This window comes from Condylura cristata, unplaced genomic scaffold (assembly GCF_000260355.1).
Source record: "Condylura cristata isolate star-nosed mole 26May11 unplaced genomic scaffold, ConCri1.0 scaffold00011, whole genome shotgun sequence".
NCBI lineage: Eukaryota > Metazoa > Chordata > Mammalia > Eulipotyphla > Talpidae > Condylura > Condylura cristata.
The window spans coordinates 22,416,131-22,438,037 of NW_004567112.1; the positions used below are offsets into that span (position 1 = coordinate 22,416,131).

The 21,907-nt window shown below is 38.6% G+C and overlaps 2 protein-coding genes across 8 annotated transcripts in view; one reads left to right on the plus strand and one right to left on the minus strand.

Moving 5' to 3' along the window:
- Positions 1-251, plus strand: part of FRA10AC1 (fragile site, folic acid type, rare, fra(10)(q23.3) or fra(10)(q24.2) candidate 1) — a 33,130-nt gene extending 32,879 nt beyond the window's left edge. For all 6 annotated transcript variants that reach the window (XM_012723947.1, XM_012723948.1, XM_004680614.2 and 3 more), the window contains exon 14: positions 74-251. In XM_012723947.1, the coding sequence (XP_012579401.1) occupies positions 74-116 (43 nt within the window). In that variant the 3' untranslated portion in view covers positions 117-251. The remainder of the gene's footprint in view (positions 1-73) is intronic.
- A 1,794-nt stretch (positions 252-2,045) lies between these two features.
- The window catches only part of PDE6C (phosphodiesterase 6C, cGMP-specific, cone, alpha prime), a 31,207-nt gene continuing 11,345 nt past the window's right edge, over positions 2,046-21,907 (minus strand). Inside the window, exons 5-22 of one of the 2 annotated variants that reach the window (XM_004680616.2) lie at positions 21,358-21,432; positions 20,378-20,442; positions 20,209-20,275; positions 19,605-19,652; positions 16,208-16,357; positions 15,227-15,370; positions 14,114-14,182; positions 12,494-12,640; positions 12,151-12,258; positions 11,678-11,787; positions 9,197-9,284; positions 7,000-7,100; positions 5,242-5,349; positions 5,102-5,165; positions 3,489-3,563; positions 3,296-3,379; positions 2,797-2,950; positions 2,046-2,308 (exon numbers count right to left, since the gene is read on the minus strand). In XM_004680616.2, coding sequence (XP_004680673.1) covers positions 2,247-2,308; positions 2,797-2,950; positions 3,296-3,379; positions 3,489-3,563; positions 5,102-5,165; positions 5,242-5,349; positions 7,000-7,100; positions 9,197-9,284; positions 11,678-11,787; positions 12,151-12,258; positions 12,494-12,640; positions 14,114-14,182; positions 15,227-15,370; positions 16,208-16,357; positions 19,605-19,652; positions 20,209-20,275; positions 20,378-20,442; positions 21,358-21,432 — 1,719 coding nt within the window. In that variant the 3' untranslated portion in view covers positions 2,046-2,246. Of the gene's footprint in view, positions 2,951-3,295; positions 3,380-3,488; positions 3,564-5,101; positions 5,166-5,241; positions 5,350-6,999; positions 7,101-9,196; positions 9,285-11,677; positions 11,788-12,150; positions 12,259-12,493; positions 12,641-14,113; positions 14,183-15,226; positions 15,371-16,207; positions 16,358-19,604; positions 19,653-20,208; positions 20,276-20,377; positions 20,443-21,357; positions 21,433-21,907 lie in introns of both variants that reach the window. The other variant, XM_012723400.1, reaches the window with a different exon arrangement.

Sequence of the window (21,907 nt, forward strand, 5' to 3'; positions counted from 1 at the left end):
TTGTTATGTATCACCTAGTAATTTTTTCTAATTGTAGATTTTAATTCATATGTATACTTTTTCTTTTAAATAGGGAAGAAGAATTTGATGAATATTTTCAAGATTTATTCCTATGAGATGCAAGAAAGAAGCCTATATTCCTTAATGTGAAAGTATACTTTGAAATTCTTCATACAAGTTTTATTTATAAGCGGCAGCTTGAGTGGTTTGTCTTTAGAAATAAAATCTAGCAACTCTCAGGATGTCAGATACTTTGGAAGTTCTTTAGTTTTTTTAGGAACACTTTTTCCCAACCTTCATATATACCTTTTCATTATTTATTTTCAGTTGTTTCATCTGTAGCCCTAGAGAAGAGAATTAATAAACTGTAAAGAGATTTCGTTGTTCTACATTTGGAGGCTATTCCCCCATTTATTCATGTTTATCTTCCCTTTGATTAATTTAAATTATTACGATTATTAGGGTCTCACAGAACTTAAGATACAGAAGGTTTTCAGTCACTACTTCCCTTGGATACACTCACACTCTCCTGCTAATCACTTATTTTCCCATTATCACCTATTTTAGTTGCCTTTCTTCCCCCTTTTCTCCTGCTGCTTTTGTACCTATACCACTTGAAGTTTGTTATATTCAAATTTGACTTCCCAGCTTATGGGTAATTTACTATAAAGTAAATTAATACCACAGGAGACTAAAAGAGGTCCCCATGATCTAAAACAGTGGATATGCTGACTTCCCCACAGAGCTTACACAATAAAATAATTCACCTAGTGTTACTGTGTGTATAGAACTTGTCCAGCACAGTCATGTAAATATGGATATACTTACAAGCAGGGATATACTGTAGTAATTCCACAGGGTCCACACCCTGAATGGGTCTGGGGATGTGCTTCAGGAGATCTAAACTCCTCTAGAAACTGTGGCTAAATTTTTATTCTGTGTGGATTTTGGAGGAAGGGTGCATAACTTTCACCAATTTTTCAGAAGGTTTTTTTGTTTGAAGTGTAGACTCATTTGCTCTTATAAAGATCAAATAGATATATGAAAGAATTCAAGGAATACTTCTGCAGTTTTTAGTACATGTGCTGGACATTGCTCACAGGAACGTTCTAGTAAATAATTATACAGTCATTCTAAACTACCAGAAAACAGTAAATTGATCTTGGTTTATTAATGTGTGTTACAGTCAGTGGCAATCAGCCCCCCGGTGGCCTGGGGCTTTGAAGTTAGGTTTCTTACACTTGCTCTGAGGCAAAGTTCTTACCTGTGGCTGACCTTCCATGATGGCCCATCTCTACCCTCAACTTGCTTGCTAGTGAATGAGGAAGGGAAGTTGTTTGAACTGATATTTTGGCATCCAGAATTACAAAAAAATAAAGGAATAGTTTTTCTTTGTGATTTCTAAATATTAGTGAACCTAGAAATGAGGATTCTAAGTTAAACAATGGAAATAAAGGAGTACATGCATCTCTAACCCAAAGTGATAATTGATTTCAGACTTGGCAGGGGCAGAGGAACTATAGGACTACGACATAGTTCATTAGCTGCAAAAAATGTTGCGTTTCCATTTTCAAGTGTAAAAAGTGGAAGAAAGAAATAAGCATTTCACATATCCTTTTCTTTGTTCCATCTATCGGATTTACATACTTACTATGTAACTTATTTGGAGATAGGACATTTAATGAGGTAATTGCAGTAAAATGAGGTCATGTGAATGGGCCTTAATTCAACATATTGGTGTCCTTAACAAAAAGAGATGAGACACAGACACAGAGGGAAGACCATGTAAAGATGTTACCCACATTGACTCAGAGAAAGTTCCCACAGTTGACCAACCCCAGCCAACACCTTGATCTTGGAACATACAGCCTCTAAAACTGAGAAACGAATTTCTGTTGAGCCTTCCAGTCTGTGTTATTTAGTTATCTTATCTCTAGCAAATGAATATAACGAGAGCTTTTAAAGAAATGGTGACTGCTTTCAAGATTATGTATTTTTAATTTAAAAGAAATTGGTACAAAAAAGGCCCACCTATTTTTGTCATCTTTTGCACTTTTGTTGAACTTTATTTTTCCCTGAGTGTTTCCAGGCTAGAGATATATTTTCTTCTTGATAGTCACAGGGTGGTTTTTTCTGAAGCTTGTCTACTCTGTCCCTGATGGTTTATGACTGAAATTTGCTGAAGTTTTTTTTTTTTTTTTTCAAAAGTAGAAACAGTATTTGCCATTTCTACCACTTGGATCATATTATAACATTAGACATGTCTTAGACTTTCTGTCATCACCACCACCTCCTGAATCTTCTGCAGCTAGTTAAAAAGAAAAAGAAAAAGGTATTATCAAGAATCCATGGATATAAAATGTTTTGTTCCTATACTTTCATGACATTTCTAACAGCTTTCCAGCCTAAGCAGTGATTTTAACCTGTGAGTACGGAGGCTTTGAGCATTTAAAATTTTGAATTCATGTTCAGATTTGGTCCATTAAAAATATGGAGTCTAATAAGCGATCAGCCAATTAGCATCTCAGTTTCTCAAAAGAATCATCGAAGTTCACAGTCTGGGAATCTTGAGTTGTTTTGTGCCGGGCATAAAGTTTGATGCGGTCACTTCTTTCTGGAGTTATACATAAGATCTTTTTTGGGGTGGAGGAGACTGAAAACCATTAATCAACTTATAATTACCAGTCTGTTACAGTAAAGAAAGTTTCGCATTTATATTTGTTATACTGCTGTTATTGCGAGATAGGTCAGCCTGATTTTGGGCTATTTTACTACAGTGAAAAAATTCCATCTAACCTCTTTCAATCATGTTTCCTTCCTGCTTTTTCATCTCCTCTTCAATTACTTTCATCTTTTCATCATACTCATCAGCCAAGGATTTCCATTTTATTCTGTTGTTCTGAAGACCATTCAGCATTGGTGTGATTTCTTTGTGAAACTGTGAGAACTCCTAGACAGAATGTTTAGGCCAGAAATCACTTAAAATTCTACAGTTGATTTTGATTACAGTGCAGAGAAAGAGCTGTATGATGATGTGGAGTACTCAGAGCTGTGAGAAAGAACATAACTCAGCATCTTGGAAATTTGTCTTTCCCACCTGTTCCATTTGCTGGGATCTGAATTTTCTCTCTCCCTTGAATCCACCCTTAAGTGCGAGATTAAGGTAATAATTCAGACTACTTTGGAGAATTAAGAACATCCTGAAATGCTTTCCCTGTGGGTTCCCCTTTGATTTTGGTTAACTAAAATTCTCATGCAGAAAACTATAGTTCATTCAAATAATCAATTAACTTACCTTATATACAAAAGTACAAACAAAATCTATAAACCCAACTTGAAGTTTAGGTAGTTCATCTTTTTTGTTTCTGTCCATCATAGGCTAGAAAAAGAAAGAAGTTCTTTTAAGATAGTCTTCTAAGACTTTGAACAAAATAGAATGACTTGTATTAAAATTTTTAGTAAGTAGTCATTTATATGTCAGGCTTTACAATAGGTTGTTGCTGCAGCACTGTTCTCTCCAGATCTCCTTGTTCCCAAAATTCATTTGCAACCAGAAGTGCTACCTGCAAATAAGAAAGGCTTATTTTATGAAAGCCACTTTAGAAATTTGCGTTTTATTTGTGTGGCATTTAAGGATAGAGTTTATAGTTAATGCTTGAGGTATTGTCATCCCTTGTGATCTTTGGTTTAAAGATATCACAGATTATATTGAAATGGAAAAAAGGAATCTCTCTTTCCTACTTCAGTGTTCTAGATTCATTCTGGGAGTACCTGTCTCTTGTTACTGCACAATTTCTCAACAATAAAATGCAAAGATGGGAGAATGATAATTCTATTAAGCTTGCTTTGAGTTGTAATGCTTCCTCTGTCTTATCCTGCTTATCTGGTAGCATCTGGTATACATACTTTCATGCACACACATGCACACAAAGGCACACACATGCAGCTCTACTTGATTACTAAGGTAAATCTGCTGCTTTTTTTATGAAGTGATTTTTGCATAACTTTATTGCAGAGAAAGTAAATTTTTTTTAAAAAAAAAGCTGATCCTCTGGCAGTGGGTAGTCTAGAAGCCATGGAGGGCTTAGCTGAGCTCTGCTTGTTAAAAAAAAAAAAAAAAAAAAAAAAAAACAGCAGCAGTCCAGAGGAGGGTTGGGGATTTAAGGATGAGAGAGAATCACTTCAGAGGCTCCCGCCAGAGTTGTGGTGAAAGTCTGGACTAGGTGGTAGCCAGGATGATAGGAGTGACTATGAAACAGCAGATGAATTCAGGCAAAACTGCGTGGTGATTGTGTATGTAGAGATCGAGGAAGAGCAGCCAAACCAGGGCTAAAGAAGCGCAAGTATTTGGGTTTGGACCTCATGACTCCAGTTTTATAGTCCACATTTATAGCTAAACCCTATCAACTTGTTCTCTCTTCTGTTTATGGTTTCCCTAGACGCTAAGGAGAGAGAAGCATCTCTAGTCCAATTGAAATCAATTGGTATACTAGTGCTTCCCCACGCTTAACTCCCCAAGGTTGGGGAAGAACTTCCACGGAAGGCATCTTTAAACTCAGGTCAGAATAATACTTTCCAATTGATAATATGTTAAGAAGGGATTGTAGGAAGAAAACCACCCTTGACACAGGAAAGCACCAGGGAGTTGTCCATCCTTCTGCTGATTTATCTCTAATAAAAACTCATTTTCTGAATAATCTTATGTAAACTCTAATCTGTCTAGTGGTAAGGAATTCTTTTCAGAAAACATTTTCTTTCCAAGATTTCCTCTATTTGTCTTGTTCTGGGGGACTGATCAAATGACCAGTTTTCCTGACATTTGTAAGCTCTTAAAAAATACTTGCTTCACAAACAGAAATGCAACAGGGAATATGTTGTTTTATCTTCTCAAGTTCCTTTTCTTTTTGGATTCTAAACCAAATGATAGGACAATTCAAGTGTAATGAAAAAGTAGTAGTTTGTAAAATATATAATTATATAGAATTATATAGTTACTAGCAAAAACGAAATTCTGAGATTGCCGGATCTTCCTGTTCACTTTTATCTGGGACCTAGAAAATACCTGAGAATGTGATAGAAAAGCATTTATAATTGTATTCACCTGACTTTGTACCTCCCAGGGCTTCGTTATAGCTGACAAGTCACATGCAGTCATCATCATTGCCCTTTGGAAAAAAACAAAATTAGAAATTTAGAATGAATTATTTTTTACCCAAAAAAGAGTATTTTTCAGATTCTCACATGATAATCTCTTTTCTGGTTGGATCAATGGTTACATATTTGATAGCCTCTTGCTCCGTTTCCATTTTTTTGCAGGCATCCACAATTTTTTGAAACAAGGTTCTCTTCCTAAAAAGAGACAGTTACAACAATTTGGCATAGAAAAAAGTAAAAGCAATAGTAAAAGCAATCTTTAACAAATGCTTCTCAGATTCTATATTCCCACTTTACATTGAATGTCTACACATTGGAGTCTAAAATCAGTAAATTTGAATACTTTAAAACAAACTTACATGTGACAAAAACATCATGCCATAAACATAAAGGTGACAGATTGTGGTGAAATATTTATAATGCATAAAACCAACAAAAATGAAAACCCAAAATATTTAGAAAGATATTTAGTCTCACCAGTAAACAAGGAAGTACAAATGTGAGCAACAATGAGATAACATTTCACATTCAGATTAGTACAATCAATCAGTCAATTAAAATGTGCCTAGATAGCAAGTATTCCAGACAACTGGTAAGGAAACCCTTGTACACTTCTAATGGGAGTTTGAATTGGTATTCTGGAGTGACAGTTTTTATACTGGCATAAAGTTGAAGATACACAAACTACAGTAATCCAATTGTAGTTGTGGACTTTAAACTCTGATGTGCAAGGATATTCAGTGTAGCATTGTAGAAAAAGATGAAAAATTAGAAACAACCTAAATAGCTGTGAACAGAATGATGGCAAAATCAATTATGACATGTTCATGTTGTTGAAAATGCGGTTAAATGGAAAAATTTCCATTTACCATCAAGGGTAAATCTTTAAAATATAATTGGATGGAAACAGTAAGGGTTTAATCAGTATGGTTCCATTTATGGAAAGTTTTAAAGCAACAACATATAAAAAGTGGATGGAAAGGAAGAATAAGCATTAACATAATAGTGATATCTGTGGAGAAGGGGCTTTGTGGTAGGATGGGGGTGGAATGTCTTCAAGGGCATTATTATTTTCCTTCTTAAACAACCTAAGAAATGTGTCAAAAATCTTAGCATTTGTTGAACTGGGATCCTGGATATCTGGATATTAGTTACATTGTTATAAGTATCTGTCTTCATATTTGAAATGTTTAATAATTAAATTTTAAATTATGAAAAATCAGCATAATTTGACATTGTCCATCTGAGTTATTAGGTATTTAGATCTTACTAGTTTATTTTATTCTAATCCATTTTCAACAAGCAACTTTATAAGTTCACTTATAAGAAAATATACAGAAGCTTGGGGTATATGGTTTTGGTAATGTTATTATAAATGACTGGCGATGTGTTGTGCTCTGAGAACACTGAATTGTATGAGTTTGATCAGTGAATATTAGTATCCCCAAGAGTGCTCAGCAGCCAGACTGACAGGATCAAGTGTCAGTCTTAATACCAGACTCCAGGTCACAAGAGAATTCTCCAGGATGAAGCAAGCACCCTGTAAGGTATCCTGGCACTGCTCTTTGGCAATGCATAGCCATGCTGCATTCAGACGTCTTCAATTCAAACTTCTTCAGGTAACTACTTAATGTTCGGTTTTAAGCTTTTGAAAATGTGTTTCCAGATATATAATAAATTCACTTTCGGGCACCTAGAAGATACTCCATTGATAGTCCAAAAGAAAAATGAATAAATATGTGTGTGAATAAGTTCCTTTTAACTTTAATGTAATGGATCATTTATGGAAAGTGGAGCTACGAAGAGTAAAAGAGGGTTCTGGGTCGGGGGGTGTTCTATACTTACTTAAAATATAAAGCTAGGTCAGTTGCTATTATTGCAATTTCAAACAGATGAATAACTGTTTCAAACTGGCGTTTATTTAGGTTCTGGAAGATGTTTAAGCTCTGTAAGAGGAAAATTCGTAATAAAGTAGAATTATCAATTTATCTTTGATTCAACAAATCAAGCTATGCTTAACAAAATAACAGCTGGTGTAGAATACAGGTGGCTCTTATCCTCAAAGCAGGTTCTAATCTTCAGCTCTACCAGGATAAAAGGACATTTGAGGGGGAAGCCTTTTAGTATGTAAAATAAAATGTCTGAGTAGTACCCACATTGATAATATAAAGCCTAAGGGTTTCCCTTATTTCAAAATTAAAATCTTTAAATGGAAATATTTTCTTATAAAAAAATAAACAGAAAACAGTGCATTGTTTCCCCATATGGTAAAAGCACATCTCATAGCTAAAAATTTCCATTTTTTAAGCGTTCAGTTTCCCTACTTGTAAAACGTTCTGTGATTGCATCGCTTAGCAACTCTATTTAAAGTCTGCAATTAGCTGGTTGAATAGCATTGTGGAGAGCACCTTGCCAGAGGTATGGATGACCAACATGCAACAGTCCTTTTTAGAAAGAATAATAAGCCGCCTTTAAAAACCAGTTCAGATTCCAGAGTAAATGACACTAAAAATTGTAAGATGGAAAACCACACCTCTATTGGAAAATCTTAAATGCCAGAAGGGAAAAACATACATAATACTAAAAGCCTTCCAATGTTAAATCACTTAAATATTTGGCTGCAGTTTTGAAAATTGTGCTTTAGTAAGTAAATGTGAAATTAATGCTATGTTTGACACTGCCTGTGGTAGCACATAACTAGTGGGATGTACAGAAATTTTTTACCCCAAAGTGTAAGATTGTCCAACTGGTAATACCAAGACATAACAAATTGGTTTTGAATTACTTTGTTTTACTCCATTTAATTCAGTTATCAAAATAAAGACATCATCATTTTGATGGGATTAATTCTCCCAAAAGGGAGTTTCGGTTTCATAACAATTATTAAAGCTTACATTAAATGCTGATTCCTGGGCCAGAACCCCAGAGAATCCAGTCAGCAGGTGTGAATGAAGCCCAGATTCATTTAAATCACCTGCCCATCCCCTCTGTTAAATGCATGATTCTGACGCTGTTGGTCTGGGTCCACATGTCTGCACATTACATCAATCATAAGCTGTTAAAAACACATCTTTTTTTCCTTTTTCCTCTTTTCTGCCCAGTTACTCTGCCTCACACACTTTACTTGACTTTCCAGTATCTAGGAAAATGTTGCAGTCTGTACCAGGACATATTCTGCTGTATTCCCTTTCTTGAGCCTTTAATAAACAATTATTGTATAAACTGAGAACAGCCCCACTCTATGGAGGGTTACTCAGTGACAAAACTGTTCCCCAACATCTATGGTGTTCTTCATTTTAATAAGTTTTGGTTTAGATTTTTCCCAAGAGAATATTTTTAATTACAACTAGATCATATCCACAACTTTTCCACAAACCTACATACCCCTTTAAAAAAAAATGATAGAAGGAAGAATGATTACTTCCTTCAGAATATTTGTGGTACATGACAAATGTAAACTGAATTCAAGACCAGGCTCACACCACCTGCATAAAGCTCTCACTCACCTCTCGTGTCCTGCACACTCCTGAATGTGACGTCATTCCCTGGTACTCTTGGATCCTTATTCAGTCAGTGCCTCTCTGATGGCAATTTTCTGATTTCGTCTGATGACTCATGCCTACCTTCACTACTAAAGCTTGCCTTTCTCAAAGGTGAGGACCATATCCTACCTACGGAGTCTCCTGTGAGTATCCTGTGAGCCAGTGAGAAAATAGGAACTAATAGCTCCCTTTCCTCTTGGCTTGCACTTCAGAGTACACAGGACCCCTTTCACACCCACCAAAGCTTTTGTTTTTTTCTCCACAGATTCAGAGAGATTCTGTGAATTTCCAATGCTCTTTTTTTTTTTTCTTTAAGTCACAGCTACTTTCAACTTGGTTATTCAGAGAAGGTTGTAATTTAGCAATTTCTATCAGTTGGTTTCAGTGAGGATGTACACTGCTAACCTCCAAAACACAAGACCCTCATCTTTCCAAACATTTTTTATGGTTAGTGCTTTGATCCAGAGTTTGAGAGCGGGGCTAGAGAGAGGCTCACATACTTCGTCTTGGAGAAGAGTCTTACTATACTCCAGGTGGTGCCTTTCCAAGATGGAAGATCCATGAAGCTTTGCTAGTGGAGACGTGGATCTAGGAGGAAAAGGATCTGATGTAATTTTAGCTATTTAAGGTTACATGTTAAATCCATACAATATAGAATTTATTGTCTCTGAATTTTTTTTAGTTATCCTAATTCCTGTGAATTGGTCAAAATTGACATATTGGGGAAAAAAATTTTTAGACTTAAAAGATGAGAATGTGCTCTTTAAAGAAGTGTTAGGAAAACTATTTGCTCAGTGAATTAAATGAATTGTTTATTTTTTAATTACTTTTGTTAAAGGTTTATTTTTGCACACAGAACTGGGCTACAGGCCAGAGGTACAGGGGTGGTGAGAGGATTCACCACAGACAGTAGGGAGCAGAACAGGCAGACTAGTGAAGTACATTGCTGAGGGGAGCAGCAGGCAGATGGGTGCCATGTGATCACCTCCGGGACTGGGGATCAAACTCGCACTGAAGCAACTGTAGCTTGTTTGCAGTGCTGAGGTTTAGCCTGCTACCCTACCAGAGAGGGCCTAAATGAATTGTTTAAATTAGGAAGCTTGGTTTTAATCCCTGCCTTTAAAATATGAGTTTCCTGGAGCTTATAGTTTGGGACTACCTACCCTCTGATAAACAGAAGGATCCACTTAGATTCCAAACCCAGGCTGGAATGTGATCGCCACCTTTGTGCAAACCTGGGAGTGAGAGGCCACATCCACTTGGCCACTTCCTTTTATCTAAGGTAAGTTTGGGCTTCACTGCTTTGAGCTTGTTTCATCATCAGGGAAAGAGGGGGGTACTAGAACCTCCCCTGTGAGACTGTTAGAGGATTAAATGAGGCAGTGGGCATCAAGATCTCAGTCTGGTCTCTAGCACACAGTAGGTATTCAATAAATTCCATTCTTTGGGAATGGAAACAACTCATACACTAGTGATTGGAAGGGATGAAGAGAACTCAAGTACTAATGGGAATCTTTGCTTCAGGCTTGAAGAACAGCCAGCATGGGCTGGAACCTCTAGAGGAGACCCCCTCACCCGAAGGCAGAGTGGAGTTCCTTTTTTCAAGACAAAGCCTGGTAGGTAGTTTTGCTGAAGGAGAAAATTCACTGCTTACAAGTTACTTTTTATTCACTGAATAAAGTTTTCTCAAACACTATGTAGTATATATAAATAGAAATATAGAAATGTGTGTATGTAATTCCATTTGATTTGAAGAAAAGTCTTTAAGAAGTAAGATAAGGGTCCTCCCTGGTGGCACAGCGGGTTAAAGCACAGCACTAAGATGCTTAGGCCACTTCCTCATGAGTTCCTCATGAGCCTGCCCCCAGAGGAGATCCACATGGCGCGGCAGACCTCTCCTGACCCACCCGCCTCTCCCCCTCAGCAGTGTACTTCGTAGATCTGCCTGTTCTGCTCCCCTCTCTGTCTCTGGTGAATCCTCTCACCCTCCGCATCTCTGGCCTGTACCCCAGTTCTATATGAATAAATAAATAAATCTTTTTTAAAAAAAGTAAGATAAGTATTATACCCACCAGATAATTAAACTGAATCTCAAATAGACAAGTGACTTATCCAAGAACCCTCAACCAGGAAGTCCCTGGACCCCCACATGGTCAGACTCCTAAGCTACTTGTCTCTAAAATGCCTCACTATCTCTGGAAAGGGTTAGATTTCATGTCAGAGATGAGGGCAGATAGAACATCTTAAAGATCATTACCAAGATCATTGGCCAAGGGCATTTCTCATTCTAGGTAGTGAGTGCCAATGACATAACAGTGACAATAATATTTACTACCAATAATCTATCTGACCTGAGTGCTTTATATGTGTCATCTCATTTATTTTTGACCATGACTTTATGTGTTAGGTATGTTTATAATTCTTACTGTCAAAATGAGGAGATTGAGACTCAGAAAGTTGAATAACTTGAGAACCCAAAGCTGTCTGACCTGAGAGCTGCATCCTACTTATTATATTTTCTTTCTTAGTGCAAGAGAGGAACATGGCAATAATGTTACATCAGGAGGCCATCTGAAGAAGAATGGGGTGGAAGCAAAGGCCCAGGGATGTGAGCCGCCCAGGAAGAAATTTTCTCTAACTTGATTGAGGAGGTGGCATAGGTGAGCACAGTATAAGCCTGAGGTTGATGCACTTTAATATATGAATTCTGTGCCTTGATTCAACAAAGTTGGAAAAAGAAAGTTAAGGCATTTGCTGTAAGGCCGGGCACATTTGGAAGTGGAAGCAGAAAGGAGAGGCAGACCCCACAGAGGGAAGAGCAGACCCCATCATGAGGGTTGAGGCTCAGGAAGGAGCAGAATGTACACCTGAGCTAAATGTGAGGAAGGGGAATTGATTGGGCAGAGACAGGCAAGTTTTCCGCTCCTCGCCTGCCTTCAGACATTACTGGTACATGCACCTTACTGCATGTGTTCACTTACTTCATCTGATACAAATTATTGGTGCCTCTGTGGTCAATGTCATGGCAAAAAGCAGCAGCAAGCATGGCAAAGGCTTCAAGATCTGTGTAGTATTTCTTTAGTTTTCCTGTCTGAAAAATAAATGTTATTTGCTTGCATTACTACTCTATTGCACTATAGTGAGTCCTGCTTGCATGGAGATGGGGACCTCTTTGTTTTTAGAGCAAAATTTTTATTTTGTGGCTCATTCTAGGCAATTGCAAAACCAAGCAGATAATGGAATTTTCTTTGAGGAAGACATCAGAGTGATGTTCCAGCCAAGTGCCCAGCGATGCCCACATTTTCTGGCATATCTGCAGGGGTGTTGGGATTAATGGGATTGTTTCAGACGATTCCAAAATGATGGCTCTAAAATGAAGCACCATATCCATTTCTCATGGTGTTCAGGAGGGAAACATGCAAGTTCACAATTATTTCCAGCACCCTGCACTTACCATCAACAAAGTAAACATGGTCTGTCCCACGTTGAACCCATGGCGCCAGTTGTGATAAGTAACGGATCGGTACCCTTTTCTCACAGTGTACATCCACCTGGTAAGAACCTGTCTCCAGAAGAAGACACTACCATTCAGACTTTGGAATAGAACTCTAAAGGTTGGAAGGTCGGCGGCAGTCTTATCTAAGAATGCCTGGTCTTGTTTACCAGGTTTTAGGTGCTATATTGACAAAGTTAATAGTGATTTAATACTCAAACTGAAGCTGATCTTTTGAACCACAGAAAACATGAGTGAAATACAATAACAGAATCACAGTATTGTCAGTCAGAAGCCATCTGACCTCTACAGGTACTCTGAATTTCTCCACCACGTTTATTTCAAAAAATAGTCGAAGTCCACACTTAATCAGTCCGTGCTCTGTGATGGGAAAGTCACTGAAGTGGAATTCATATAGGTCAACTGCCTTTGGGTCTGGCAGGTCCTCTTTCTGTTGAAATAAGGACAATTTGTTTCAGGTTACATGGACTTTTTTTCCCTTTGTGGTCTCTGTGTGTCTACCAGATGGACATGTGAGAGCAGTTCAGTTCGGTTCAGTTCAGTTCAGTTTAGTTCAGTTCAGTTCAGTTCAGTGGGTTCTTACTGAATTCACAACATGCTCTGAATACTGTGCTAGCATAACAAAATTACAATAGAAGAATCCCATGTGAAATTCACTGAGGCAAGCAGTTTATATATATTATCCTCACAGTAAAAAAAAATATATATATATATATATATATATAATATATATTATCCCCAACTTCTAGATGGTGAAACTGAGATTCAGCTATCCTAAGAAACTTTTCTAAATGGTTTTTCAACTCCAGTGACTCTTTTCTTTCTGTGCTGTAAAGTAAAATGCTTAGCTATAGTAGCTTTACCTGTTTTCAATGCTCAATGCCTCTATATTCCTATCCAAAAATATTTGGCAAACAGTAAATCCTCATTCATTCAATTCTATCATATTGTCTTTACATGCTCTGTGACACTTTCCACCAGCCGGTGAGCTCCGCAAGGGTGAGAGTGTGCCTGCCTTATCTGCTGTGGTATCCAGGAACCTTCAGTGCCCACCCCATCAAGGTGCTCAGCCAGCGTTCACTGAGTGAACTGCTCAACGTATTGGCATACTTGCAGACATCTCATTTAACCCACATCTTGTTAGACCTTAAGACTATGTGAAAAAACAGTGAACTAAACTTGGGAAATAAAAATAATGGATCATGCCCTATGGAGTTTAACTTAGTGAGATGATTGTACAATATAAACCAGTGAAAAAAATCACAGAGCACTGCATCAAGTATCTGTGGGAAAAATAGAATACCAGAGGACAGGAATTTGGGGCTCCCTTATCACCAGTGCCACTCAGACTTGAGGCAGAGGTGGAAAGTTTCATCTCATCTCAGTGATGGAATCTTTAAAATGAAATTAAAATCTGTATTCTAGAACTGAAAATATGTTTTTAAAAATATTATTGAGTGAGTTTAACAATAAGTTTGGATGTGGATAGGTTTAACAGTAGACACACCAAAATATAGGGTTAATGGCCTGGAAGAGACATTAATTTCAACCAGAAATAATGGGTTGACTAGTGGCAACAACAAGAAAGGATCTCCTTGGGATCCAGAAAAGAAACAATTGTGCCTGAGGGCCTATGTTCTATTCTGATACTGGGCCACCTCTGGGTGGCCATAAACTGAGCCATGATATCCCTACATTCTGTGCGTAAGGCTAGAATCCCTACGTCCGAGGCAGTAGTCTAATTTGGCTGTGGTTCTAAGTTATTTATGCGAACTGGACTGCACTGCAGAACACACAGAAGAATATCTAGAAGCCAGATCATTCTGGCTTTGTAATTTGAAAACTGAGAATATTCTAACATGGTTTATTAAAGGGGCAATAAGGATAGAAGTTAAACACTTACCAAAATGGTTACGAGTTGTTTTTCTTCACAGTCTTTAATTATATCTGTATTTAACTTCTCTTTAAATTTCTAAATGTAAAAGAAATTGAGGTGTGAAATTTCTTAAAAAAGAAAATTTTCATCTGATAACTCTTAAAATCAGTTAAAATATATCTAAAATACGGTGTAATGAATTCTTTATAAGCCCAAAATGTAACAGTAGCTAGAAAGAGACCAACTACATCTATTTTTCTATAAGCTTATAGCAATTTCCCACATGTTCAAAATTTCAAGCCCTCAAATCAAATTTCTCTTAATGCTCAAAGCACCCAATAAAGCCAAAACCAAGAAAATCACCCAATCAAATAAATCCAGTGCACACATTACAAAAGCTTATGAAAATAAAGGAATAGAGATCTTTTTAACAGAAATCTAGAGGTGTAATATTCTACCTCCATTTTGTGGTGATTAGAACTTTGTTAGCAAATACCTACTCACTCCCCCAACATTTATGATGTTGGTCTTCGTCATGTGTGGTCAATGAGGAGTTTAGTGATTGTGATGGGGATAAATACTTAAAATGTCCTTGCATATGTGGGCTTGATCTTTTACAATGTCAACACCATAGGTGTTCAGGTAACTGCTGGTCCAGAAGGATGAGAGATGCATCAAACAAATCAAACACAGCTTGAACCCAAGCTCAACCAAGATCAGTGGAAGCCCAGTCAACCCACAAATATGTAAGTGAGAAATAGAGGGTTATTGCTGTTTGCCATTGAGATGTTATAGCTATTACATTGCATTATATGGCAATTGGGGACTAATGAATTTCTGTTTCTGAAAATTATTTTTCCTTGCTAACATACTTGAGAATGTATATCACTACTTCAGGAATGTATGTCCTACAGACAGGAGCTGGCTTTAGCAGAGTGCTCTCCAAACATGCATCCTGGAAGTCCAGGCAGGATCTGTGTACAATGGGTCACCCAGGTCCTTTGTCTCCTCCTTTTTTGTCTCCTTTTTATCCCAAGACTAACCTTATTCTCATTTTTCAGATATCTGGATAATTAGGGGAATTCTGGAAGCTATGATTAGATATTACCTAATGTCCACAGAACTGAGCTTCCCACTTACCAAAATAGACATGATTTCATCAGGAGTAGCTTTGGTCTGGTTCATGAGCATTTCCTGAGTAATGTCTTTTCTGTTCTCTAGCTTATTCATTTTCTCGTAGGTGTCAGTATTTAGAAGAGACCATCCAAGAAACTGTGTGAGAGTCTAAAATGGACAAAATGTGATTCAGCATTCTAAAATGAAAGTTGATTTGGAGGAGAGTCTGCATATTTTCTTTTTCTTAAAGATTTATTTATGCGGACAGAACTGGGGTACAGGAAAGAGGTGAAAGGAGTGAGAGGTTTCACCAGAGACAGAGTGGAGAGTAGACCAGGCAGATCAATGAAGTACAATACTGAAGGGAACAGCAGGCGGGTCAGGAGAGGTCTGCCAAGTCTTGTGGATCACCCCAGGCGCGGGGATCAAACTCATGCTGAAGTGACTTCAGCCTCTTAGTGCTGTGCTCTAATCAGCTGTGCCACCAGGGAGACCCCTGCATATTTTCTTATCAATCTCCGTTCCACTTTGTTTTAATTTAAGAAAAAAAAAAAAAAGCACACAATCAACCCCAAACAGTACAATGGGCTAAGGCCTTGTTTTTCAAATGTGCATAATGAATACTAGAGGAGAGAATTATGAATATGAAATAAATAGTAGGACATAATTAGTCCTATGACTAGGACTATACAGCCAGAACATGTACTCAATAAGGCATGACCTGAAAAATGGGAGAGGGTGGGAATGAGAGGACTGAAAAGGAATAGAAGTTGGAACTAGTGGGAAATACAAAACTTATTTTCCTGATTTCCCAGCATTGTAAAGAAATTGATTAAGCCAAAATCTCATATTTGGGTAGAAAATGTACCTCTAGAAGTCAGGACATAGAAATGACATAATACTAGCATATTGACTGCAGTTATGTGTAACTCCTAGTTGAAAATAATGGCACATCTTTTGTTTCATGAAGTGCATCTATTTCTATCCATGTGTAATTGCATTTACCTCAGTAATGTGTTCATCGTATTCATCAAATGGCTTTCCGTCCTTCCTGTTATAGAATGTAGCCACTCCAACAATGTCTTCTTTCTTGTTGACAATAGGCAGGGACAGGACATTCTTAATGACCCAGCCAGTTTCATCTATGGGTCCTTTCTATAAGCAATAAGGACAGGTAGGTAATTTTCTTAACATTTAGTTGTGAAATAATTTTAGAGTCATAGGATGTTCCAAAAGAAATGAACGGAGAGGTCGCATGTATCCTTCACCCAGCGCCCCCAGTGTCAGCATCTTGTATGACTGGTACACAATCAAAACAGGAAATAAACGGGTATGATCACAGAGCTTATTTGGATTTCTCCGGGTTTACATGTACTTAGTTTTGTGTGTGTGTGTGTGTGTGTGTGTGTGCGCGTGTTTTTATGCAAGTGTATCATGCATATATCTAGGCTTTTCCATTAGAACTGAGATGTAGAATCAGTTCATCACCACCACCACAAGTTTCCCTTGTGCTAACCCTTTATAGCTCTACCCCACTATCCTTCAGTTAGGTTTTTTTGAAGAACGGAATCATCTTTAGATATTAGATACAATTTTGACTTTGTTTCAGAACATCATTAGGACTATAAGTCATGACAAGTTCTCCAGTGCATTCCATTAAATGTACTAGAACCAAGTCTCTATGTTGTGCAACCCTAACCTCTTCTATGTCACCCTGGTCCTAGGGATGGGAAGAACTAACCTGTTAGGTGAATGTTCCCTGTTCACTTTTTCTGCCCTCCAACACACCTGCTTAGCTAATCCCTTCAAAAGATCTATCTTTGTTTTCCTGACTGATTCATCAAGATAGTCTTTTGTTCTGTGGTGCAGTTCCATTCATTTAGGTATCTGTCAAGCTCCCATGATGTGCTGGAACCTGGACTGGCTGCCAGGGGCTCAGACATGAATAAATCACAGGCCCCAATCTTGCAATGCTAAAAGCTCAATGGTGGGAGCAGACACAGAAGTTTAAGTGCTTCTCAAGTTGTGACTACAGGACTATATGCTGCAGAATTTTTTCTCTAGCTTGTTTCATAATTTCTGGGCATGATAGTTAAATAAGATCTGCAGGAAATTCAGATGCTTCCTGGGGTCTGAGAAGCAAGATTCAGCACACTAGAGAGCAAGGCCAGGCACTCCACACACACCACAGCGGTTCCTTCTTCAGCCCACCTTGGCTTGGTTCTCATCAGAGGCCCAGCTTGTCCACCTTTTCTAACTTTTTGAACCCATATGGACTGTATCAGATTTCCAACAGTATTTAGAGCCTTGGACCATACAATTTAGATACTTTCCAATTGCTTTGGAATAGTGGATTTTTTTTTTTGTCATCTCTAAGGCTATCTTTTAAGGTTATAAGTATGGGACAGAGCTGGACATAGGACATGTATTGAATAGATAATTACTTCTAAGTTGAAGATCTCATCTTTATACAGAGAAACCATCTTTATGGCAGAGACACTAAAATTCAGTGCATGCATCCTAATGGTCAAAGTGTTAGGGAAAAAAGAGCAGTGTACACTGGTTCTTAAGGTCTTCATTCTTAGAGAATACTGTGAAATATTTATATACTTATACCTCTACATGGACTGGGAACAAATTAATAACAGAAAATATGTTTGTACCAAATAACTTCACAACCATAAGGACCCAAGCATACTGTTTAAAGCTTCCAAAATAAACTTTACGGACTGCCTAATAGGACAAAAACATAAAACTGAGTTAGTTCTGTGTACTTTTTCCTTAGTGAAATGGTAAAACTGAGGCCTCCTGGCCCACAAGTCAGACCTTACTTCAGTGCAAGTCAATCTGGGCAAGGGGCGGGTCTTGCCTTTTTATATCTGGAGCCAGAATCAATAGATTAATGAGACTTAAGCTAAATAAACCAATCATGTTCAAGCGCTCCAGCTGTCAGTCAGACTTGAGCTAATTATGCGGATTAAAAATGGACACGAGCTGATTGGTACTAACCGGACCAGTCAGACACTTAGGATTGAACACTGTCCTGCTTTGGTATCCTGCCTCACTGTGCCAGTGGCTTGGATCAGTCAGTGCCAACGTGGCCTCATCACAAATACAGCTGAGGATTCCAAGCACAAGAGCGGTTGTCATTCCCAGATTGGGGATCTGAGAAGACCATTTTCATGGGCACCACACTGAGGTTTCCTGAAGAGCTGGGAAATTCCAATGGCCAGAGGTTTATGCCTGATTGGTGCCCTGGTCCTCTCTACCAGGGTCATCAGAGTGCCCGTGTGGCTGTTCCTGTGGTGTCACCACACCACCCAGGAGAAAGCACAGGTCCTCAAGCAAAGGTACAGTTCTGGCTTTCCTGGCTGGTACCCTTACCTCACTGTTTAGAGAATGAATGCTTAAGGTTTAGGAAAGTATTAGAAAGTCCTCATCCCTTTTTTCTTGTCCGAGCACATCCTGGCACCCAATTGCCTTAACCGTAGGTGGGCAAGGCTAGGTATATCATGGTTTCAAGGAGGAAGGAGCTGAGAAAATACACCAAAAGGGTTTGGGCCTTTTCCATAGCAGCAAGCAGAAGGTTGAGCAGGAAAGAGAGACAAACCTTCCCTGTGACTAAGCAGGCATGCACAGGTTTCTGGACTGGCTGCTTCTGCTGCTGAGGAAACAGCTCTCAACCTAAGGAGGCAGCTCTCCACTGAGACACAGGTAGGCTCTGTGTGTCTGAGGGTGACAGACAGTAGTGACCTCCAACTAGGTCAGTCTCTTCTCCTGACCATGACCAGGGATATAACTGGATTCTGTTCAATATAGGACTGGAATACAAGTGACAGAGGCAGAAAAGGAGAAGTCAAATGCCAATTTATTCTAGGAGGGACAAGAGGGATCTCTGGATAGTGGAAGAAAAAGGATAAAACCTGAGACCCGGGCAGCAGGTAGAGTCCTCAAGGGCCCAGTAAGAAGCTGTTTTCCCTGATAGCAGTTGTCATAAGCTGCAGAGAGAGCTGGAAGAAAACCACCAGAAAGTCTGACTTCACATGGTAAGATGTATTCTGCCATTATTCACTCAAAAATGTTTATTGAACACCTATGATGTAGCATGCACCATTGTTGGCACTAGATGACCAGGAGTTAGAGATAACGGAGTGGTGGCTGGAGCCATGCCCTGCTCCCTGTATCCCACGAAGCCAGGAGCAACAAACACCAAGTCTTGTTCTCATTCCCCTCCTTCTCCTCCCACCTCTTGGCCCTTCACAGAGGAATCCATCAGCCCACCAAAGGTGAGCAGGTCCTAAGCCTTGTGTGTCTTCTAGCCACAGCTGAGCAGAAGACAGACTCTAAAGGTAGAGAGGGGGCAGTGCTGATCCCTGCTTCCCAGACTGGGTGGTGAGTTTACCTGAAATGTGAAGTATTCGTCTGCAGGGGCATTCAGCATGTTACATATCTGTAATGCAAGAGACAAAAGTCCTGAAACATGGGGTGACTGAGCATTAAACCCACAAAGATGAATGAGTGAGAACGCTGGGCATGAGGGCTTCTTGTAGAACTTTCTGGCACAGGCCAGTTATTCACTGTGACCCTAGGCCTGCCACATCTGGTAACCTACTGTCCAAGCACCCTGAGAGACCAGGGCAAAAGTCACTGCCTTTACCAACTCACTTATAATCAGTGACAACATTCTCTCTTTGTGTATTTTCTCTTTGTCAGTAACTTTCCTATTTCAAAAATCTTGACCAAGGGGATTGTCTGAACCTCATGTGGCTGCAGGATAAGAAATTGGGGGAATGAATGACTATCTTATGTCAACTAAATATTTTTTATGGGAAGTCTCTAGTTGACCTGCCTTTGACTGCCAGTATCCCACTCTCCTGTGTCCTATGCCAAAGGAAGCAGCCATCTCACCTTCACACTTAAGTGCATTCTTGCTTTTCACAATCGATTCCACCTCTTAGTAATTTCATCCAGTATTACTTAAGGGTTGAATTTGTTCAATTACTTACAAATCCATTTTCAGCAACGTAAGTTGGCAACCCACTAATGAGAGTCCAGTGGTCTGCAGGAGGTAACCTTGAGGAAGATTAGAAGCAAGAAAATCATTGCTCTACAGAAAAATGCACCTGTACAAAATTAAAATGGCAGCTACTGCAGCCACCTCGTGGCAAAACTCACGGAATCACTTTGATCTCTTCTTTTCCATGTAAAATATAATCGATGATTTTATAAAAGATGACTTCCTAAGAGAAAAAGGAGATATTAGGATTACCCTTTTTCCCAGGAGACATGCTTCAGTAATGAATTTATACTTCAAGCTCCTTAAAACAGAATCTGACTTTGCAACTGCATAACTTTTCATAACAAATTACCAAACTTGTAACAAAACTAGAAATATTATTGATCTTTAATTTAATTTAGTCCAATTGGACTACATTGAATAAAGCTGAATTCACCTAAATAGCTTTTAGGGAAATCTTGTTTTTCATTTTAATTGATTCCTTTCTATTGTCCAGAAACATCCAACCAGTCACTTCAATGGAGCAAAGCATGTAATCTCTTAACCTCAGTCGGTGTTTTCCCTTCCCAGCTGTACAATGAACACTCCCCCCACCAACACTGAATCGGGTGCCTTGGAAGCAAGATTCAATGATTGTGTTTTCAAAACTGGTAGGAACTAGAGAAATAGTGTCTCTACTTCTTGGGAAAAGGAAGAACCCTGAGCACATTTTACTCCATCACCTTCCCATGTCCTGGAGATACATTAGTGAAGCACAGTTCCTGTGATGGAAGTTTGAAGTCAAGGGAAAAGTAAACCTCGCCTGTTACAGAGATGCCAGAAACTCTGAAGAATGAACTGTCCTCTGGTATGTTTAAAAGCTGCACAGATGGCTGTCATGCCTCTCTTCCCGTTGAGAACCACAGAGCTACCAGTAAAGGAAATGATGAGGTTAAACAGTACATTAAGACAAGAGCCACCCAGTTGGCTTGGACAGAGCTGAGACATGAACCTCAAATTCCTGTCTAGTGATCTTTCTACTACTACCGAGTTCCTCCAGAAAGCTGCAGGAGAGAAGCCAGACCTTCTCAGGCTGTTTCCTCTTTGTGTGACTGTCTCTGAGCCATGCACAGATATCAAAGGAGACTTGTGCACTTACTCTGCCATCTGGTGTCCTTGGGCCTTTATAAGCTTCCACTTCTCCAAGCCTGATTGGCCATTCATCATAGAACTCCTGGAGGCAATTATATTTAAGCATTACTAAACAAATTATTCTATGACTTAACCTCCCTTTTAAGAAAGTCATGTGTTTGCATACTTTATATTAATTCCTATATTTCTGAAATTTTTGACTGGAAATATCTATAATTCTCAGCAATACTGTTCATTATTGTGAATGAGTTACTTAACCTTTTAAATCTGTGAAATGGAGATAATGACAGAATTTATATTATAAAGTAATTTGAGGATTAAATGAATTATACATAGACAGCACCTACCCTGACACATAGTTAGAAGTACATAATAGTTAGCAGCACTTTTATACATAATTAAACTAAATCCAGATAGGTTAAGAGGTTTGATTAAAGTCATACAGGGTTGCCAACACCACAATAGTGAAGACAAAGATAAATAGATGGGACTACATCAAGTTAAAGAGCTTCTGTACAGCAAAAGAGACATTACTAAAAACAAACAGAAAGATCACT